Source organism: Pteropus alecto, unplaced genomic scaffold, assembly GCF_000325575.1.
Source record: "Pteropus alecto unplaced genomic scaffold, ASM32557v1 scaffold11, whole genome shotgun sequence".
NCBI lineage: Eukaryota > Metazoa > Chordata > Mammalia > Chiroptera > Pteropodidae > Pteropus > Pteropus alecto.
The window spans coordinates 6254870-6276350 of NW_006431956.1; the positions used below are offsets into that span (position 1 = coordinate 6254870).

Sequence of the window (21481 nt, forward strand, 5' to 3'; positions counted from 1 at the left end):
CCTACACGGAATTACGGGGAAATGAGTATTGTCTAGTCATGAAGTCCTATCCTCGCTCCCACTCTGCTCTTCCTCGGCCTCTTCAAGGCATCCTGTTTATTCCTCTGTTTTCTGCTTTATCAGCACCTTCCTGGCTTTATTCTTCTCTCTAGTCCTCCAGCTCCATTGTCATTTCAGTCCCTCTTCACCAGAACCTTCTGCTGTCTTACTCTTCTAGCCTTTTGTCATGCCACAGCGTAAAACCGAAGCCTGGATCACCCCATCCGCTCGTTCCCATGCCCTGGCTAGTAAACGCCAGGAGGGAATTGCAGCCACCGTGTCATCTGGTCCCTAAGTGAAGCCTGGAGGACATTCTCCACTTTCCTTTCCTCTTGGGCTATTTTATATTCTAATCCTTGTGACCATGTTCCATCCTGACCCTACCTTGCTCCCCTCTCAAGAGAGGCTGACTTCACTTACCTTTTCTCACACCAGGGTGAATATAGGGCGAGCTTAAGGTCTCCGTCCACCTCTCCACCTTCCAGCAGTTTTTCTTACCTGACTTGGAGGAAGAGATGTTTCTTTTTCTCAGAGACTAAATCTTCCACCATCCCTGATTTCTTACCACTTTCTACTATCTTATATAATTTACTTTTTTTTTCCTTCCTTTTTCTACCCCCAAATACAATAGAAATCTCTTAAGTGCAGGGATTTTACATTTGTTTTGCTGCAGATGTGAGGCGTGAGAGAGAGCAATCATGGATGAGTCTGAGGTTTTCGGCTTGAGCACTGAAAGACTACAGTTGCCTGTAACTGAGCTGGGGAAGATGGTTAATGGATCAGGTTTGGAGGGGAAGGTCAGAAGTTCGGTTCTGGATGTGTTAAGCCTGTCAGACACCCGTGTGGAGATGCTGAGTAGGCAGTGGGATATACAAGTTTAGAGAGGAGGTCCAGGGTGTGGGGATAAGTACAGATGCCATCAGCATAGAGATGACCTTTCAAACCATGAGACAAGACGAGATCTACGAGAAGAGTGATTGTGGATAATGAAGAGAAGCAGCCCAAGAAGTCAGGCGACAGAGGATAACTGCCAAGGGCTTTGGAAAGAAGAGCCCTGTACCGTGGTAAGGAGGAAAACCTGGGATCCCAGTGAAGGTGTCACAGCGAAGGGAGCTGGAGGGATTGACTGTGGTCAGCATCGCCGGTAAGTAGCAGAGTTACTCATTGGGTTTGGTATTGCGGGAGTCATCCTTGACCTTGACGAGTGGTTTTGGTAGAGTGGGGGGAAGGAAAGCATGAGTGGAGTGAGTTTGATAGAAAATGGATGAAGATTTTATAGAAAATGGTTAAAAATTTATGAAGTGAAGGGTTTCTGATAAAAAAAAAAATCTTGATGCAACTGTGAATGTATGGGCCGTATCAATAAATGTTTATACTCCTGAATTGCAGTCCAGGCCCTTCTGGCTTTGTACAAGGCTTCTGCAGGTCCTTTTGCCTTTCCTCTGCCATCTCTGACCAGTGACCTCCTTGTATGAGGGATCAGTGAGAGATCCTGTTTGCACACTTGTTGATCTCTTATCTCTGGGACCCATTTTAATCTCTGTTTAATGTCGGCAACCTGACGTTCCCCTTTTGTTGTGGTTGCCTGTCTGTCTGATCCACGAGAGTGTAAGCTTCTGAAGACCTGGACTCAGCACAGAACGTGCAGTGAATGACTTCACGGTGGCCTGCCGCCTGCTTGCTCATCAGTGGTTTTCTGACACCCCCCTTTTTAGAGAGAATTTTATGTATGAGCTTTTTTGAACTGGTATTCTGGGAGAAGAGGAAGGAAAAATCCTGGCTATTTCTCATGCTTTCTCTGTTGACCAAAATAATAACTTTGGCATTGCCTTGTCGGCACTGTGGGTGGGGGCCGGGGGGAGAGTATATGTGGTGAAAGGTAGGAAGGAGCGGAAAAAAACGGAAAAAGTCCCATCTGCCTGTGTGCCACTTGCTTTCTTGTGATGATAGAGCTCAAAGGGAAGATACTAGTTTCCTGAGTTGTCACGTACTTACATATAAAAGACTTTTAGAAGATCCCTGTTTGTTTGAAATTAGCGTAGATACAGAGGCCCCCGGTTGCTCTCCCCAGGAGAGGCTTAGGAACTATGAAGTGCTGTCTTAACGGGCCCCCTTCCAGGCATGCTTCACGTTCTCAGTGGGTTGCTCTCATTTTTGGCAGGGGTTAGTCAGCCTGCTCTAGTGGCAAATACCTCAGCCAGGGCTTCCATCCAGGGAGGGCTTTCCACCCCGGGATGGTCTTGGCTGCCAGACCTCTGGTTTCCTGCTAGAGAAGCGATGCATGCCGGGTTAGGTTAGGGGATCGGGGGTTCAACTGCTGTAAAGTTTCTACTAAAGTCAGCTGGTTACTATTTTGCCCATAAATGCGGGGCTCTTTTTACCTGCAGGCCCAGTAGGCTGTTGTTTTGGTGATAGGATGTGGAGATGGGTGACAGTTTGAGCTGTGGTGTGAGCAGAGGTGAACAGCAGTGGTGCTGAAGAGCCTGAGTGTCTTGCCTGTCTCCCTGGTTGGACTTCTGCCTCCTACACAGAACCAGAGGCCATGTGGAGACACTAAGGCTGACACCAAGAGCCCACATCCCGTGTTTCTTCTGTGGGAATGGTCCCTATGCCTGGCACATGCCACACGTGGGTAACTATTGTAATGAGCAGCTGTGATAACAGGTACTAAAATAGCATCCCAACAGAGACTGACCTCTCATCGCAAATCCTTTTTTGGAGTAGGAGAAATAACAAAATTGAGAATATATTATTTTTGTATAAGTAATAAAAGGAAATTAGAATAAGAAGAATTAGGCTCGACTGAATGAACCAAGCTTGTCTACGTCATCTAGCAAGCCAATGAGAATAGCATCTGTAGCTTGACTTTGAAAAGGAGCCCAGCGAGGACACAGGCACCCAAATTACAGATTTCCAGGGCATGCGCAAGCATTTATCATTTAAAATAAAATCTCCAAGAGGCAACTGAGATGTTTTCATTTTGAAAATGCTTTAATAAGTGTTGACAACACTGTTTTGCAAAATTTAAAGGTACTATACAAATTCTTAATACAAAAAGAATAAATTAAAAGCAGATTTCTTTTTAATTCTGCAATTTTGTCTACAACATACCTCTTTTTCATTGATTACAGTTGAACAGAATCCATTAAAATCATTTTACATGCTCTACAGTTTCAGGAGCAACCTAATCCTTTTTTCCCCATTATTAAACTAGAGTCCGTTTTACACAAGTTGTAATAAACTATTGACATTAATGTGTATGAAAAACTTTACACCTAGTTAACTAAGCAGTAACTGGTCATCTGATAGCACCTGGATGGGGTTTGCTATATTTAGAACTAAACTAATAATGAAAACAAATCAGAATTTTAACAGTTCCAACATTCACCTCTATATAATAAAATAAATCCACCTGCCTCACAACAAAGTCTGATGTGGGCGTTTTCACCAGTGTGCTGGCTGAACAGGCGATTTCTTACACATATCCACAGAATCCAGTAGGGGCTTTCTAGTAGACCAGGGGCTTCATGGTGCATCTTGTTTTGTTTTAAAGAAATAGGGATCTCTAAAGAGCTTGCAAGTGCCTGTATACAATAACTATATCGTTTCCCACCACGTCGATCATTCATTAATCATGTCAGTCTCAAAGGACTAATAATTTATGTACACTTTGTAGTAACTGAACGCAGCTAAACAGTAAAACCTGTTTTACTTAATCTCCGTCTTTACTACCAGACTATCGCGATGTTTGTCTGAAGTGTAGTCCCCCTCCCACTCCATTCCTTTCTGCCCCCTGAATCCAGAACCCAAGCATTTAGTTTTCATCTCTCATTCCTTGTGACCAAAATGGGCTAAAAGCTTGATCCGACTGACTTCACACGTGACTTCAGACTACTGTACTTGTTTATGTAACCTTGTCGCCTTCTCTATTTCCCTTTGACTTTTTCCTGTTGCACTTAGTTCAGTTTGATTATCCCCATATCTTCTTTTGAGAGAAAAATGGTCCAATGTATGATGTTTCTGAACAGGGAAGGAAAAAGAACTGCTGTTTGTAGCTCTGACCATCAAAATGAGAGCAAGAACCCCTCCCACCCCCTGCCCCCGCCAACCCCCAGAATCATTTAGTAACATTATAACCAGTTGTGTTTATCCTGCAGGGTTTACCCCTAAAGTGTTCTGTGAATATTAATCCCTTCCACAAGGCGGCATCGCCAGCCCGGCCGCGCAGAGCCGTGAGACCAGGCTGCAGATCATCCACAAGTGCCCGGGCGCTGTGAGTCCCCGCCCTCTCCAGCCGCAGCGGAGGACGCCCCACGGTTAGTGGTTTCGTGACTGTCCATTCTCACCCTCCTGGTCTCGTGGAGGCTGTTGTTCCTCTTAGATTACACACACATAGAGAACAAAGGTTTTTCTTTTTACACTAAAGCTAACTTCAGTTCTGCTTTCCCACAAAACTACCCCCACCCCAGCTCCTGTCTCTTGGCTGTCAAATGCCTTTCCAATAGGAAGTCATTATGAGTGAGAAAAAAATATCCCCCAATAAGCACAGCATACCACCTCTGTGGAGACCGTGTTTGTGCCATTTTGAACGACCCAACTAAGAGTTTGCACTTGTTATTATTATAAAAGTAGTTTTGAGGCCTCTGAAGATTGATGGCTTTCCAGTTGTGTATTAAGCATAGCTCAAAAACACGTGTAAACATGCAGCTCCCACACCTTTTTTTGTTCCTCTTTCTTCTTTTGGTACCTGCAGACAGACGGTACGTCAAGGTGGCTGCTGCTGCTGTAGGCATGTGGGCCCCCTGGGAGCTGATATTTTTTTCAACCCTGCTCTGCTTAGTAGACACGTTGAGTAAAATCTTTCTACCTATGGGCATAATTGGGTTTTTTGAATAAGTGACACACTGGTAACCAAAATCGGATCTGAGCTCTTTGTCACACAAGTGCTAACAAACATAAAATGAGCCACAACAGTGAAACACTTTGAATGGATCGCAGTGTGCTTTTCCCTTGGTTTCCCATCAAAAACAAAACACTTTGTGCAAAAAAATAGGATACACATTTACTGGTTGTTTTAATGAGAGAGAACCACTTTTGGCAATCATCACCTTATGTTCCTACAAATCCCAAGAGGAGAGCAGCTTTGTGTCTTGGACTTGAGCTGAATCCCCGTACAGACCAGGGCCGATAGAACACTCTGCTACTCCCCACAGGTCCGTCTGCTTCACGTCCAGACTCCGGAGATCCGAGTCAGCCGTGCCAGCCGAGGCTCGCCACAGGACATCGCTCCAGGTTAGTTTTCAGGCTCGCCACTCAGGGAGAGGGCAGAACAGGAGAGGGAAGAACAGGGGAAACAATTTACAGACGGTTGACTTTCACTTGTGCTGTGTTGTAGCAGTTTAGAATTTGAGATTTAATTGCAGAAAGAATGTCTTCCTCTTGGCCCCTCTTATTTTTTGTTTTTATTTTTTTAATTTTTTAAATCTTTGGCAGCATAGAACTGATTGTGATCCTCTGATGAATCTGACAGGTTAAGCTTCCTTTTTCATTCTCCCCCTCCCCCAAAAGCCACTCCCCCAAAGAATGTTTCAGGTGTCACGTGAACATCCCCACCGCAGGCATCGTTTGCTCGTTTGCTCGAAGTGCTTGGTTGGCCTCCAGGCGGCAGGCTGCCACAGCTCAATAGTCTTTCTGGATCACCCTGTACTTGAATCCCCTTTCCTGTTCTCTACCCATGCCACTTGTCCATAGGAATTTGATGCCAGCCAGCTTCCCCGTCGGTTCCTGGCTTGGGGGCTGTCACGGCAGGGGGAAGCCACCAGGGTGCCATTGAGGATTGCTGCCTGGCTCTCTGTGGGCAAGAGAGCCAGGGGACACACAGTGGGACCGGAACCTTCCAGAATGTCTCCTCAGTCAGGTTTTTGAGGGTGAGGGGATGCGGAGACAGGAGAAAAAAAGTGCTGAGGGCCGAAGCTGGTGCAGGGTGACAGTGCGTCTGGGTAAGGCAAATGAGAGGCAGTGAGGTGATCTCAGAATGGCGTTGAGACGGTCAGATTGAGGCCGGCTGGCTCACACAAGGGTCCCGGGCTTGGCCTTTTCCTGCCCGTACCACTGGACGTCAGCTAGTTCTGGATAGAGGGAGGAATCCAGGAAACAGCTATCGCTGTAGCTCCTGCAGGGAATTCAAGGAGAGGGGACGGTTAGTGGGGAATGGTATTTACCAGCCCGTCCTGCGAGCATGCCGTGCTGTGCTTGCACAGGGCCCGGTGCTGATCGGCGTCTTCCCTGTCCACGAGGAACTAGGCCTCATGCGGTGCTGAGTGTGTAGAAGGCTCCCGCAGACTGAAGAAAACCCACTTAGAGGGAACCTGAACCTTGAACATTGGCGAAGGAGTGGAATGGAACTAACGCCTACCTGCGTAGCGGTTCTCAAGCTTGGCTGCCTGCTGGAATCACCTGGAAATCTCAAAAGTACTCATGTCTGGGCCCCACCCAGAGACACTGCCTTAGTTGGTCTGGGGTGTGCTTGAGCAACACGAGCTCTCAAAGCCTCTCCAAGTGATTCTCTCGGGCAGCCAAGGCCAAGAAACCCCTTGGGCTGGATTGCTCAGGATTCTTTTACCACGGAACCGCTGCTTTGGGTTCTCTTCCGTGAGACTCGGGAGTAACCAGATTTCATGAGTAGATTTTTATTCTGTCCTAAAAGCACATTGGAAATGTCAGGTTTCCCCTACAGTGAGACTGAGGTGATATTTTGAGTTTAGTTTTAAAAACTTTTGAATTAATGCTGACTGTTTAAGGTAAATAACATGTTTGTAATAATAAAAGGTTTACTGAAAATACATAGGAAAGCATATAGAAAAAAACTTTAAAAATTGGGTAGACATCACCGTGTAGGTTGAGTAGAAGTAATTTTTATATATCAAGAAGGGTTCGCACACATACTTATGTTGAAACCAATAATCATCCTCGGGATGTCATTTTTAGGAAAACAGCCTATCTCTCGGGATCCTAAACTAGCTGTGTAAGGGCAAGATAAAGGTGAAAACAGGGATGGGTTGGAATTTGCCCAGTAGGTGCCCAGAGGCTGGCTGCGGCCCGCGGGGGTGGACTCCATGCTGTTGCTCTCACCCAGCCCCTGGCGCTGGCCTGGAGGGCCTTTTGTCTCGTTGTTTTTTCAGCTCTTACTTGGGTTATTTCATTCATGCTGTTCATTTGTGCTGATTCCTAAGGGGACAAAGCCTCTAGGCCTTTTACTGTAAGCTTCAGCGTTTGAAGTAATGTTCCTGTGAATGACATTGGTCTGTGACTGAGTTAGTAGGTCTGTGTGTTGTTAAAGGCTGGACTTTCAACTTTGACGTCCCTAGAGCACCTGCCAATTGGGGCAGAAAGATCTAGTTGGAAACACCATAAAGACTTTCTGTAAATGTCAGCTTTTCTCCCCTGCTCCTGGTCTCCCCATACGTAGTGTGGGGGTTATGCTGGGGATGGGTGACAGGAAAAGGCCCTAATCCAACGTGTTTCAAAGAAAAGTGAGTTGAAAAAGCATCTTAAACACAGCCTCATGAACTAGCTTATGATTAATGATCAGTCAACCCCACTTGTCTGTCTGATTTGGGGGTATGTCTAGGAACAAATGGATGAAGACATTCTGGATTTTGTAAATGTTTCTCATCTGGTTTTAAAAAATACCATGAAAGTTGGAAAATCCCAGGGTGTGAACATGCTGTGGGCTTTATTGAGAGTGCCGTGCCTGGACCCCTGAAGTATACCAGGGTTAATGCGTAAGTGTGGCTTCGGAAGCAAAGTAACGTGAAGTCCCTTGGTTATGTACTGGCCATGACTATACGTTGCTGTATTTAGGTGGTAAATGGCTGACTCCATTACACCCACCCTGCACACTCCCTCTCTGCCCTGACAAAACTTTTTGTCACGAAGCTTCTCAGTCCCTTAGGCACAATGGCAAAAGGTGCTTGGACCCCGCTATGGACAGATGCTGTCTCTTGGGGGCCAGGGTGGGGGTGACACCCTGGTAGAGTCTCTCGGTAATGCCATGTGGTCTGAGTGGTGTTCTCTACCAGCATGTCACCCCCTCCCCTTGCCAAGGGAGGAAAAGTGATGCAGGTGGACCTGAGTCCTCTGGCCACAGTCACTGGTTTAAAAAGGGGCACATGCCCAGGCAGGGCCAAGCAGCTTTAGACAGCTCAATAGATAATGCATAACTCACTAGTTTATAGAAGAACAGTTGGATAAAAATCATGCTTCTGGAAGTTGGAGTACATTAAGGTTACCTGCTCAGATGGCTAAACCTTTTTATTAATATTTGTGGAGAAGACACGATTTTTCATTTGCCTTAGTTCCAGATAGACTCCACCCACCCTCCCTCTTTTTTTCCTTCTGATAGGAATTACCTCCCTAAAGTTTGCATTTCAAAGAGACACCCCCATAAGAGTTCCTGGAGAGAGCGGGTAGAACAGTTCTCTCTCAGATGCACAGGGAAAGAATGCAAGTTTCCCCAAGAAGGACTTTGGTTTCCTAAATCCAGATCTTTTACAATATCTGCAAGTCTTTTGAGATGAACAGAGGAGATTTGGGGATTGATAAAAAGGACACGTGGGCTTTGAGTGCTGCATTTCTGTTCTCATAAAGACTAGATTTGTAAGACAAGTACAGTTTTAAATTCCTCAAGGAATTAGGTTGCAACTTAAAAGACTAAAGCCAAAATGATCTTGAAAATTTACTCAGCTGAATTTTGTTTTTTTAACAGTTTGGTGGCAGTGATGGAACCCAAAGGAGATAGCTCACAGCTTCATGGACAACAAGAAACACAGGCTCTGGTACTTATGAACCCTCCGAGGTCCCTTTCTCGCCATTTCCGAGGCCATGGGTAAGCTGCTCAGTGGCTCCGGGCTCTTCTCTGTGCTGAACTATCAGTCTAACTGGCTTTCCAGTCCAGGGTTAACGGTCAGTCTAGACTGAGAGGGAGGTGCCAGCAGAGTACCTATCCTTAGCCCTTGGTTAGTCCATGGTCCAGGGCTTGGCTGGTCCCTTGAGCTGGCAGACGGTTCCGCCTATAACCCCCGAGGCACTAGCCCTTGGCTAGTCCACGGTCCCCATTTGTTGCTGTCTGCTGGTTCAGCCTACGGTTTCACTTTGGGAACCGCTGGAGGTGCGTCCCTCAGGCCTTCTACAGCTTTTTAGTGTGCCCACGATGACGTAAAAGAATAGTGAGTCTCTTGTTAATGGGCATCCCGGCAGCCAAAGCTGCAAAATTGCTGGGTACAGGTTGAGCACTGAAAAGCTGTTTGTGTGCACGCCAGGTAACTTGAAGACTCCCACCCTGGGATAAGTGGGTCACGAAACAGGCTGGATTGACACTAGGTCACCGGCCAACCTCAAGAGAATTTGTGCGTAATTAAAGGTTGCGATTTGGATCCAACTGTTCTTTTATAAACTAGTGATTTGTGCGTTGGTACCATTCTCAAGTCTAATATTTTAAAGTGAAAACATCTCTGCATCTGCGTATTTGTGCACATTGTGAGGTGTAATATTTTTCTACTTCCAGGTGGTATTGCCAAAATTAATTGGTAATGTAGATATACGACTTTTATTCTACCTGGGTTTACTAGTCAAATAAGTTCACGTTATCTGTTACAAAATTCGTCAGCAAGGAAGATAAGATTTGGTTCAATATCGAGGAATTTTCATGTGTAAACAGTTGTTAAGAACAAGCGTTATGAATTGGTCATGGTCCGTATGTTTCTTACTGGGTAGAGAAGCTTTATCCTATTGATAAGCAACTGCCTTTTTGTAAAGAAATTACCTGAAACCATCATCCTTAGATGGGGAGACCCCATTGTTTTGCAGAGACCTCAGAACTCATTCTACTGGCCAGGCAATCCAGGGACTCTGCAGAGTCCTTCCTATGCTACAGAGACTGCACTGCCCCTACCAGCCTCAACCTTCAGGACTAACATGGCATCATTAAAACCCAATTACGAAAGTTTTATGAGACTTTGGAAGTTCCCTGGACCAAGGTGGTGTCACCGGTCTAGAGAAACCAAGGTCCTTTACCTTTTGCAAAACATAAGCTCACGCCTTACAAAATAGGTAACCAGCAGACCCACGTGTCTGCTTAATTCCCCCACACTCTGACCATCAAATTGCCCAGTGGGGCCTACTAAAATATTGCTATTCTCTATTTCCAGAAACATCTCTCACAAGTTAAGTCAATGCTGAACAAGAATACAACCTGACGTCTGATCTCCTTATGACCTACTTCTGTAGAATATGTCACTGGAAAACACAACTAAAGGACTCCGTTGTTAGAAAGGACTTTTCTTGGTACTGCTCTCCAGTTGCCGTCTAGCTAAACCTGAAGGCATCTGACCCTGGGGTCACAGACCTGAACGGACCAGCAGTGCCACCGGTGGTCTCAAACTCAAGATCTCCCAGAAGCTAGTTGTCGGACTGTATTTCAGGCTGCTGGATTCACCATCTAGAGCTCTGTATCTCCCATGATGTTGGAGACCCTTGGTCCTTCCTGTAAGTAGTTTTCCCTCCTGATGCCACCATAAACAATAGATTCCCTTTGATGTCAGCTACAAACTTAAATTTTTGCAGCCAGGCTTCCCAGTGCTTTTTTTCCTTTCTCTAATCGGTTAGACACAAATACCCATGCAAACCATAGTATACCTGCACCCCTATGTTCTGATTATCTAAATCAGATCTGCCCTGATCATGAAAAAAAATCTCACCAGTCATCTGCCTTTGCAAGGAATTTAGATTTACTTCCCACTGCACCAGAAACCTAACTTAACCCTGGTTTGAATGGGCAGATGCAACAATCCATGAAAATCCATCAGCAGTGTCACCTCAGCAGGAGTGGTTTGTGCCCTGACAGGAGTTATCTCTGTGGTGGTGGTCATACTCCTTGGGCCTATGAATGCCCCAGTGGCTGGCGCAGAACCAGGCAGTGCCTCTGCAGTTATGAACTGTCCTAACTGTCCACAACCAAGCAGAGACGCCTCACTAGTCAGCTCCCCTGCAGTTCCCTTGTCAGGTTCAAGAGGACTCACCAGGAGGCGTTCTGGATTCCCTTCGTTTGACAGATCCCACCTTCTCTCGTTAGGAGTGAGAACGGAGGAGGCTGCGATCAGACACCTCTTTACCCCTTGGAAACACTGCCGACTGTACTGCGAAGGTCACAGCTGCCCAGCACGGACCCCCGGACTCACTCGCTGAAGCTGTCCTGGACGGTAGGCTAGCCCTCGATTATCCCGCAGCTGAACAAGGCGGCGTCTGTCGTCAGCACCGCTTGTTGTACTTGGACTAACACTCTGGGAAAGTTAAGGGTCAGTTACATCAAATCCAACAACAAGCTCATTGGGTACAATAAGTCCTTTCTGACATCTTGGAATTTTGATTTATTCAGCTGGTTACCTACAGGACTGGGTTTATGGATTAGATCTGTACTATAAATTGGTCTTTCCAGCCTTTTTGTTATTTTCTTGTGATTTTTAAAGTACTCAATTGTTGTCTACTGAGGCTTGGTAAAAATAAACCCACAGATACCTCACAACACTGCAAGCATCAGTAACACCTGTACAGTTGACACAGTCTCCCTGCCTTGATCCTCCACTTTGACCCATTATAAGAAGTTGCTCAAATGTGGCCTTATAGTTGCTCCTAACCTCAAAATCTTTCCTCACCCTGAAGAAAGATGTCCAATCATAGCATGGTTAAAGACAGACAGAATGGATGAAGTCCATGCAGAAGAAACACACTGGGTTTCAGCACCCTCTCATAGGGACTTGATCAAAAAACTGTGGAACAACACAGAAATGGAGTCACTTATGTTAGGGACAAAATGGAGACGGTGAAGACAGGCTCATACAGGAAACCTAACCCAATCTTACAGGAATTTACAGCTCTTCTCAAATCAGCAGAGGACACCAGCCAGTCTAACCACCAAGTCCATTCATGCCGTGTCTGGACTGCCTTGTTCCCTGATCCAAATGTGCAGTCTGGCTGTTGACATTTCTCGTTTTTCAAATAAGGCTAATGAAATCCTCTTGCCATTTCCCTCCTCCATGAGACGAGACACCTGAGGATGGTCCTTCTCTGCTCTGAGGGACATGTAGTCCATCTAACAACGTCTTTGATCAAGAAAAAAAAAAATCAAAAGGAAGGAGGAAAACAACGCCTAAATGACATGGTTCGTTAGTGATGTTTTCTGCAAAAGGTCTTGATCAAGAGAGGAAATGTGAAAGGATTTCAGTCTAGAATGGAACCGGAGGCTGTGAAATAGAGAATCACACATGCGCTCTCAGAAGAACAGAACTTAGAACTGAGACCAGTTTCCCGTAAATGCTGATTACCAGACCACTGAGACTTATCTCCAGACCAGTGAGCGTCTACCAAGAATCTAATCTCTCCATCCTCAAGCTAATGAACTTACTGCTTGGACTCTGGCTGGACGTCCCCCTCATTTTCACTCCCTCCCCGTAACTACAGCCTGCCCCAAATCCTCAAAGGGCTCGCATGTAGCTCGCTATAGCGTGCATTTCCAGAACTGCAATTGTTCTTCTATTCGCAAATAAACTCAATTTCTGTTAATTTGAGCGTGCCTCAGATTACCTCTTTATATAGATGACAACCATTATGGGGAATGTTCTGATTAGACGAGCATTCGTTAAAACGTGCCCTTGAAAGCAAGGGCTCCCAAATCAGGCAGAATGGGATGCCATTTTAATTGGCATGCAGAAACCTCCGGAAGGTTTCAGCATTCCCAGTAGCTTCCTTAAAAGATTTCACTGCAAAAGGGTACTGAAAAATTAGGTACAAGAGACACCTAAAACAGAAGACAGGACCCGCGTGGCTCCGCCTGCCCCCTCGTCCTCCTTTACCCGGGTTCGCAGTCTAACCCTCTGAACCACCTTTCCACGCGGACGCGACTATGGGGCTGTAAACAAGTCGGCCAGGTTAGTGGCCTGACAGATGCCCATACGGGCCCCTCCCAGGGGTGACAGGGCTCTGAGGGATCCTCCGGTAACTGCTACCAGTTATTCCCTTTCATGGCCAAGAGGAAGCTAAAATTAGAATCACTGGAAAATCCTGCCAAGTTGTGGTAGATACCAGAGCTGCTCTCTACTTTAAACCCCACTCCCTCTGGAGCCTGCAGACAGGCTCCTGGGAAAAGTGGCGGAAGCCAGTGGAGGATGCGAATTCTTACCAGAGTTGGCGCTCTGTGTCTGGTCAAGAGATACAGGTAACATTTCACATTGTCCCTTCCTGCCCACATCCAGACCTATTGGTTATCAACCGTCCTCTGCCAGGGACAGCTATCTTTTTGGGAGGGACTCTGGATCTTGGGAGGTTAGGATCTTTTGCCAGCAAGAAAGATAAGATGATTAGCTGTTTAATGTCTCATGAAATTTTCACAAGCCAGCCAAATTGTTAAAAACAAATAAATTAGATGTCTATAACAAAAGCTTATAAGTGAACTTTTCAACAGTAATTATGCTTATGGTATGTCTACTTAAAAAATCGTTTCCAAAACTTTTCGATAACTTGAAACCTTAAAGTTATACTGAGGTAAATTAAATGACAGGTAGTCGTTGAATATCTAGATCACTTCCAAATTAGATAAAGAACTGCAACATTAATTACTGAACAGAGTTTTATCCCCTGTTGGCTCCCTTTCACAGAGAAACATTTAAAAACATTTGGGTCTGTCAGTCAACACATTTTGTGCCACACTGAAAAATTTACTGTGAAGAATATTCTTCTAGAAATTATGAAAAGTAAGTTTGCCAGTGCACAGGATGCCAGTGTAACAAACAGTTCACAACTAGGAATTAAGGATTCCAAGGTGAAGAATTCTAATCAGTGTGTTCTAGAATCTATGAAATTCCTAGAAATCTGGTATGTCCTGGTATCAGTCATAATTCTAGTTATTACCGTAAAATGCTGTACATCACAGAAATCACCAAATTTCCGTCAATTCCATTACAACAAACTCTCTTTAGCAATGTGCATACCAAGAACTCTTGACCACTGACACCACTGCCAAATCAGGAGGTTCCGAACCCCGGGTGCATATTTCACAGCGGAAGAAGGCTCCACCTGATTTCCGGTCCTCTGCAAAAGCTGGAGACCCCACAATCAAACTGATAAGGAAGAGAAGTAGCCAACATCAGAGCAGACAGCTTCTTCCCAAGAGGTCAGATCAAGAACCTTTCTTTTCGGGTCCTCCTTCCTTCCCTCTCTGACCATCCTTTTCCTAATTCTTACACCATGAAGATCTTTGATTCTTTTGTCCACCTTTTTGTCTTGCTCTGGCCTAGAAAGGTCATGCCACTGTTCACACATCTCAGGCCACGGCAGAGGGTGTCAACGCAACCCCCAGGTGACTTGGATTTGCCGCGATGCTGGCGATTCTCTAGTTCTGCCTGTCACAAGCTTCTCCAAGTCCCAATGCCTCACTTTCTGTGGGCCAGACTCAGCCACCTCTCCGTCGTGTCAGACTCTCTACCCGTGGGACCCACTTCCCTGTCTCTGGTTAACCACTCTGGACCTGGGGAACTTTGTGTCCTGGCTCTGTACAAAGAAAGGGACACAAGGCAAAGGTGACCGGAATGAAACATGCTGTGCAGGCTATAGACCCTTAAATTTTACTGGCCTGCGTGGCTGTCACCTTTTGAGTCCTGACCCACAGATGCCTGGGACCAACACCACTTACTGCACCTGAACTGACACTTTGGGAAATTGAGACTCAGCTACATAAGATCACTGAACAAGCCACTTGGCTTGAAGTGACTCCTTCTACAGGGTCTTTGACTTATATGATTCTCATCGGTTTGGGTCTTGGGTGCCATGGCTCCAAAGCGCACCGTAGACATTGGAAATTATCCTGCTTGTAATTATCATAGTATCCTGGTGCGCTGTATTTTCTCAAAAGCTTTAAATACCTGTTCGCAGCACTAACCATCAAGCAAATGATCCCAAGAACAGAATGTCAGTAAAAGGAACGAAGGGAATAATCAACTTAAAGGATGCAAACCTGATGTCATGACACGTGAATACCAGAGAGCGAGCAAGAAATTAAGAGAATTCCAGGGCAGTAGATGGGAGTAGCACTGATTCCTTACATTTTGATCACATTTCTCAGGCTGAGAGTCTGATCGAAGGGAAGCAGTTGTTAAAAACAAGACAACAGGCCCAAAATGGAGCTGCTTATACCCAAACCGAGACTTAGTTTCAGGTCCCCTAGACACAGAAGCCTGTCCGTCAGGAATTGCCCGATGAGCACTAGCGAGGACGTCTGCCTGACAGGGCCCCGCCTTCCCTGCAGGAAGGTGACCCCGCCATAACCGCCTGCTTTCTCACCAGTATAGCTGCCTTGTCCCCTGCTTCTGCCTGTAAGTCTTCCATTTGGTGCAGTTCCTCGGGGCTCCTTTCTCTCTGCGAGGTGGGATGCTGCCCAATGAATGAATCACTAAACAAAGCCAGTAAGGCCTTTCAGCTTTATGCAGTCGAATTTTGTTTAGCACCATCTTCCTCTCAAAAGATAAAGCCCCTGTTTTCCTAACCTGCCATCCGCCGGTCGGGACTTGCAGTAAGAACTGTCCCACATCTCTCCTACTTGGTCCAAGATGTTGTCCTACCCTACTCTAGCTTTCTCTACAGCAAAATGAGACACTCTGCCGTTCCCCAGACACCCTGCTCGTGTCTGTGCCTGTGTTTTCTGCCCTTGGCATGGCCTTGACCTGTCTAGCCAACCCCACCCTCCCCCCAGGCCTGAGGCCAGACTCACGCAACATTCCCGCAGCCGGAAGTCCTCTCCCCTCGGATTCCTTTTAGCACTTTGTTTAAACTCTCAGAGCACTTCATACATAAGTGCTGCAGGTTTCCTACCCCATGTGTGACTCCTGATAAGATTTTCAAATTGTTGATTTGAACTTGAACTCTTAGCACTCTGGTCTCTAGCATGGTTCCTAGAATAGTCGAGGTTCAGTTTTTTGATTAAATAAACTTTTAACTCTTTGTCCACTTCTGAATGATATCCTTACCCTTTTAATCTCTGAAATGCTACTTAATCTGTATCCTATCTCCCAGTTAGCTCCTGGTCCCCAAGGACAGGTCCCAGACCGGGTATTACTGGTTTTGTGCCCACCACAGCAGTACATTTAATTCACCGGGGATCCTGTTAAAATGCAGATTCAAATTCTGTAGGCCCAGGAGTCTAGCTTTCTAACAGGCTCCCAGGTGACGACGATGTTTGTCTATGGACCACATTTTGGAAAGTAGGACCCTACAGCATTTGGTGGAGTCCACGACTGGCCCTTGAGAATGCTGGGATGAAATCATGGGTGATTTTCAGGTGCTTCTGGATCAACCCAGTCTGCCCTTGGTGCTTTAAAATGTGAACTGCATGGTGCTGTTCTTTTCACGGACATTGAGTACTAAACCAGTCAGAGCATCTACAACTATCTGCAAGTACGGAGGGCGTGGGAAGGTCTGACACACTGAGGCTTTCTCTGGGAAGTAGCATAAGAATATCTAACATCTGATGTAAAAACATACATATAAACATATAATTCCACATGTACCTAGAAATCAGACATAAAAATAATGGCTTCCACACCATGCAGATGTTTCCTTCTGGAAATTACAATATGGGCAAGGGCAACACATACGCAGCACATCTGAGATCACAAACTCATAAGCAGTGGAGGGGGAAGGGCTGTAAGAACGAAACATTCCCTTACGATACCTCTATTCATCAGTACTTTGGTGAGTTGGAGACTCAGACCCGTCCATAATGGGCGAGTGTTCTGTTGCGTCTCTGAACGAAGGAAAGCAGAAGGAGGAAGAGAAGAGAGGTCATGTTAAAGGGAGGAACCGACACAGACAGGACCAGTAGCTCATTAACACACTGGAAGGACCAGCTGACTGTACACCCAAGTGTTAGTGACAAATAAGTCATGCAGAACTTTGAACCCCTGTGAGCGAGTCGGAAGACCTCTCCGATTAGGAAGGCAGGCTTCGGCACGTTCACCCATTTCTCATTTTCTTACCACATCACAGAGGGTAGTTAATGGTAATTCAGCTTAATCCGTTATAAGAATTTACTTCAAGGACCAAAATATCTTTTTGTTTTAAATTTGTCTTGAGTCCTCACTAGCTACATGTGGTGAAACTGGCAGGTTCAAGACCATCTCAAGTGTGCAGGCATATGAGGGGGTGCCTGTAAATTTTAGAGCCTGCTGCCAAATAGAAATGTTTGATCAGGTGAGACTGGGCAAGATCCAGAAAATTTGGAGGTTTCAGAGAGAGCCTGGAACCCGCAGTTACTTATTTGGGTGAGGGGCTTCAGCCACTGGAGGGACCTGACAGACACAGAAGACCTGTCATTCTTCTGTGAATTAATCTTGGTGAGACTTTTGGGCCCTAGGCCTCACAGCGCTGCCTGACCACACAAGCCGGAGACGGGGTGTGGCCGGTGTGAAAGGGAGCATTTTAATGATCAGTAGTAAGGACAGGGCAGCTACTGCCCAAAAGACAAACCAAGAAGAGGGAATGGACACAGGAACACTGTCAAACCTGAGTGGGCATCAGGAGCCCCTGGAAGGTTTGTTAAAACACAGACTGCCAGGCCCCACCCACAGAGTTTCTGACCCAGAGGGCCTGAGCACCCACACTTCCTACAAGATCCCAGGTGATGCTCGTGCTGCTGGTCTGGGGACGCAATTTAAGAACCACTGGCCTAGAGGAAAGAGACAGGGCTCTGGGGCCAGAAGGCAGGGCTGACATTCCAGCTCTATCCAGCCATGTGACTGGATAAGGCACTTCCTTACCCTCGGCCTCATCTGTAAAACTAAAACATCTGATACTTCCCATGCGAGGTTGCAGTAAGGATTATTTGATCTCATATATGTTAGAAGCAGCTCCCAGCCTTTGAGAACACAGCTCCCCTACCTTCTGTCAAATACTAAGCCCCCAGAAAAGCCTGGTTTAATATCACTACAGATAAATTTGCAGAAACAAAAAACGTCTGCTAAGCATGGGAGCCAGAAATGCAGTCAATGGAGCCAATTCTGGTCCTGTTGTTTTCTGATAATTCGACTCACAGACAGCTGTCAAATTTTTCCAGACACCCCCACCGATGCTCCAGCAAACCAGAAACAAACAAGCCGGATAAAGGCACCTCTTCCTCCTCTAACCACCAGGCATCGATAGAACATCCGCTTAGAGGCAAGGTCTTAGGAACAACAGAAGAGGCAGGAACTGTGAGGAAAGCAGGCTACGTGCATCTGCCAGATTCTTCAGCAGATAAGAACATCCCACATGTCCACGAGATTACGACGTCTGCCTACACTGAAAGCTATAAAAGGAGCGGAATTCTGGTTTTACCATTTTGCTGAGACCCTTCTTAAAGGTCTCAAGGTACCTGACACCCTTTGCGTGTTAAGAACAAATGGCTGGCCAGGGCAGAGATGAGATCTGAGCCTCCTGCCTTTTTCGCTAAGGGGGCACCCTGAGAAGCAAGTAAAACACGGGGTTGGGGCCCAGCGCAGGGGCGCTTACAAAGGCCACCACCTCCTCTCCTGACAGGTCCTGTCTGGAATTCTAACCAAAGCAGCAGTTGGACTTCTGGCGGCCGCCTTGCCCACGTTCCCAGGGCCACTGCCAACTTTAAAAGAGCAGAGGGAAGTCCCCCATCTAAAGGGACAGCGATGGAAAGAAGAGGGGTAGAAGGAAGCACAATTCATGGGGCGTCTTTGGAACTCGTCACTCTGCTGATAAACCCTGCTGTCACTAGGATCTCACACTGATTACACGCTTCCCGACGAAGCAGGCCGAGGATCATTCTAGAACTTAGGAGGATGAAAGGTCTGAAAGGGACTCACCCAGTCTGCCAGGTTAGGATGTGGTGGGGACTGCTTGGAGGGGTCGCTCCGATTTCACTCGATGGTGTTGAGCTTCTCTGGCTTTGAGGTAAGGCAGCTGTGTGCAGGTGGCACAGAAAAGACAGCGGTCAGTCTCTGGTCAGGTGAAGGAGCTTCTTTCCAGAGAGGCTGGATCTGACCTTGTGGCAAGGTCACAATGCCGAAACATCCCCCCACCCCCCCACCCATTTGACCAGTTACACGCAGCTTCCTTCTGAGTCAGGCTGACCTGGGATCCCAGGTGCCCGCCTTGCCCCTGGGAAGTGGCCACAGGGATGGTGACAGCCTGCATGGTAGCAAAGAACCTGACGCTCTCACATTCTTTGAGGGAGTCCCGGGCAGGGCCTGCTTCTCCAGACGCCAGGGAGCTATGCCTCAGGGCACTTTCGGATGTGGCCCCAGTGTCAAAACTGTGCCTTCGCTGTGAACAGATGGCCTCGGAAAGGTTCTCAGAGCTTGCTCTCCGCCATAACTTACCCTCTCAGACAATTCAAAGGGCGCCAGGCTTTTAAGAGCTCATCTGACTACCAGGAGCTCATAGATGTGGGCAGGATTTTTCTAGTTGGGAAAATCTGGTAGGAAGTAAATCCTCCTGTAAATGCATCCTGACCTTTCCTGGGAACGGAACCTTTTAAATCAGGAAATCTCAGCTACAGCTTCTTAGAATTTTTAAAGTATGTTCCAAGATGTACCTTATCTCTTTAGGTAAAGCACATCCAGACAAGTGCTATGATTTCCGGGGACACCTGTGCTCGGCCCTCTGCGGGAACCCTGCTGCTGCTGCTGACAGGCTCGGAGGCTAATCTCTTTAGGTAAAGCACATCTAGACAAGTGCTATGATTTCCGGGGACACCCGTGCTCGGCCCTCTGCGGGAACCCTGCTGCTGACAGGCTCGGAGGCTCGCGCTCCTCAACCGGCACCCGCCACCCGCCACCCGCCACACACCCACCCACCCATCCCTTTGCTCTCAGAACCCTCCCGGGGAGGGGATGGCAGACTTCACTGGGCATATTTTACAAATAAAGGAGGAATGTGGAGAAGGTTCTAGGACCTTGAAGTTGGACTTCTAAAGGGACAGCCTGAATCATTTTCATTATTGTATCGGGAACTTGCATTTGGCCAATGTGCCGTAATCAACAAGCGAGCTGGGACATGAGGACAATGCGGGAGCCGTGTGGCCTGGCACACCTGAGCAGCCACCTGTCCTTCCTCTTTGCTCTCCCCAGGTCCCCAGGATCTCCTTCAGTTCCCCAGAGATGAGGCTCCATTTTGTCTTTAGGATCAGCCTCCGTCCTGGTCTTCGCCCTTAACTCTTTCCAGACACAAGTCAGGTCCTGACTTGCAATCCTTTTCATTTGCTGCTCACTTTTTCTACTTTTACAATCATTTTTATGTCTCTCTCTTCCCTCACCCCTTCCCTACAGTGGGTGGGAGGCGGAGCCCCATTCCGGCCAGCCCCGCCCCTTGTGAGTGCGGCGGACGCAGACGTATGCGGGTCAGAACCACTGCTGCCCAGAGCCCAGTGGCCAGGGGACTGCTCGACCAGTGTTGTCAGCACCAGGATTCCCTCGGACAGGGGCTGTAACGTCTTAAGGGAAAGCATGGGTTCTCTGTCACTTGATTCAGACTACTTGCTACTCTGAGTACAAGAGTAAGGTTACCCTTAATTCGATCATGAAAATTTGAAGATGTAGTAGCAGTATTAAAAGCACTTTGCGGAAATTATTGTGGTTATATCTTACCACCACAATAATTTAAGCCTGAACCTGAGTTCTGCATGCGGTCGCAGGTGAAGTCGAGTGCAGCGCTCCGAACTCCTTCCTTAGCTAGACTGCGTCTCTTGGGGCCACACTCGGGGCTTCTAGACCGAGCCGTGGCCCGCAGCAAGTGTTCCTCTAAAGGTGTCACCCAGGTCTCTACCTTATTAGCGGCACTCTTCACCGTGGTAAAGGGGCGCCTTTGCTGGGTAAACCCCGAGACGCGACTCCCCCAGAGTTCTCTGATTTCCGTCCTCACCGGGAAAAGTTGCTGGCACCCCGACAGGGGACGCTGAAATAGGGACGAGCTGGCCCAGCCCGCTCGAGGGGGTCAGATGCCCTGCCCCACCCCCTCCGAGGTCTCCGTTACTGGGCGAAACCCGGGACAGAATGGAAGAGGGTAAGGGGGGGTGGGGTCGAAAACCTCAAGTCGCACACGTCTGACGCTAGGTTTCTAGAATCAACGATCTCTCGTTCCTCACCGCAGACTCTAAGAAAGCCTGGAAGCCCTTGGAATGCGTCGACAGGTCACCGGGGACCAGCGCGCCCGTGCAGGGTCCCCCCCTCCCGGCCCCCACCGGGCCCCCTCTCACCTGACGTGGCCTTGCACATCTGGGGCATCCTGGTGACCCTGCTGTGCGCCACGAAGGTGCTCTGGGAGGAGGTGCTGTACTGGGAGCCGCTGTCCGAGGAGGTGGAGCTGGTGTGCGACAGGCGGCTGTGCTCCTTGT

General features: G+C 47.4%; 1 protein-coding gene and 1 long non-coding RNA gene across 3 annotated transcripts in view; one reads left to right on the plus strand and one right to left on the minus strand.

Moving 5' to 3' along the window:
- Positions 1-3009: 3009 nt before the first annotated feature.
- Positions 3010-21481, minus strand: part of FRMD4A (FERM domain containing 4A) — a 290837-nt gene continuing 272365 nt past the window's right edge. Inside the window, exons 22-24 of the mRNA XM_025043396.1 lie at positions 21344-21476; positions 18954-19050; positions 3010-6211 (exon numbers count right to left, since the gene is read on the minus strand). Coding sequence (XP_024899164.1) covers positions 6109-6211; positions 18954-19050; positions 21344-21476 — 333 coding nt within the window. The 3' untranslated portion in view covers positions 3010-6108. The remainder of the gene's footprint in view (positions 6212-18953; positions 19051-21343; positions 21477-21481) is intronic.
- On the plus strand, positions 6220-12662 carry LOC112475631. 2 transcript variants are annotated; one of them, XR_003044791.1, is made up of 3 exons: positions 6220-8926; positions 10248-10584; positions 11171-12662. It is a non-coding gene; the product is annotated as an uncharacterized LOC112475631 (long non-coding RNA). The 2 variants fall into 2 exon arrangements; XR_003044790.1 differs by having other exon boundaries at positions 10248-12662.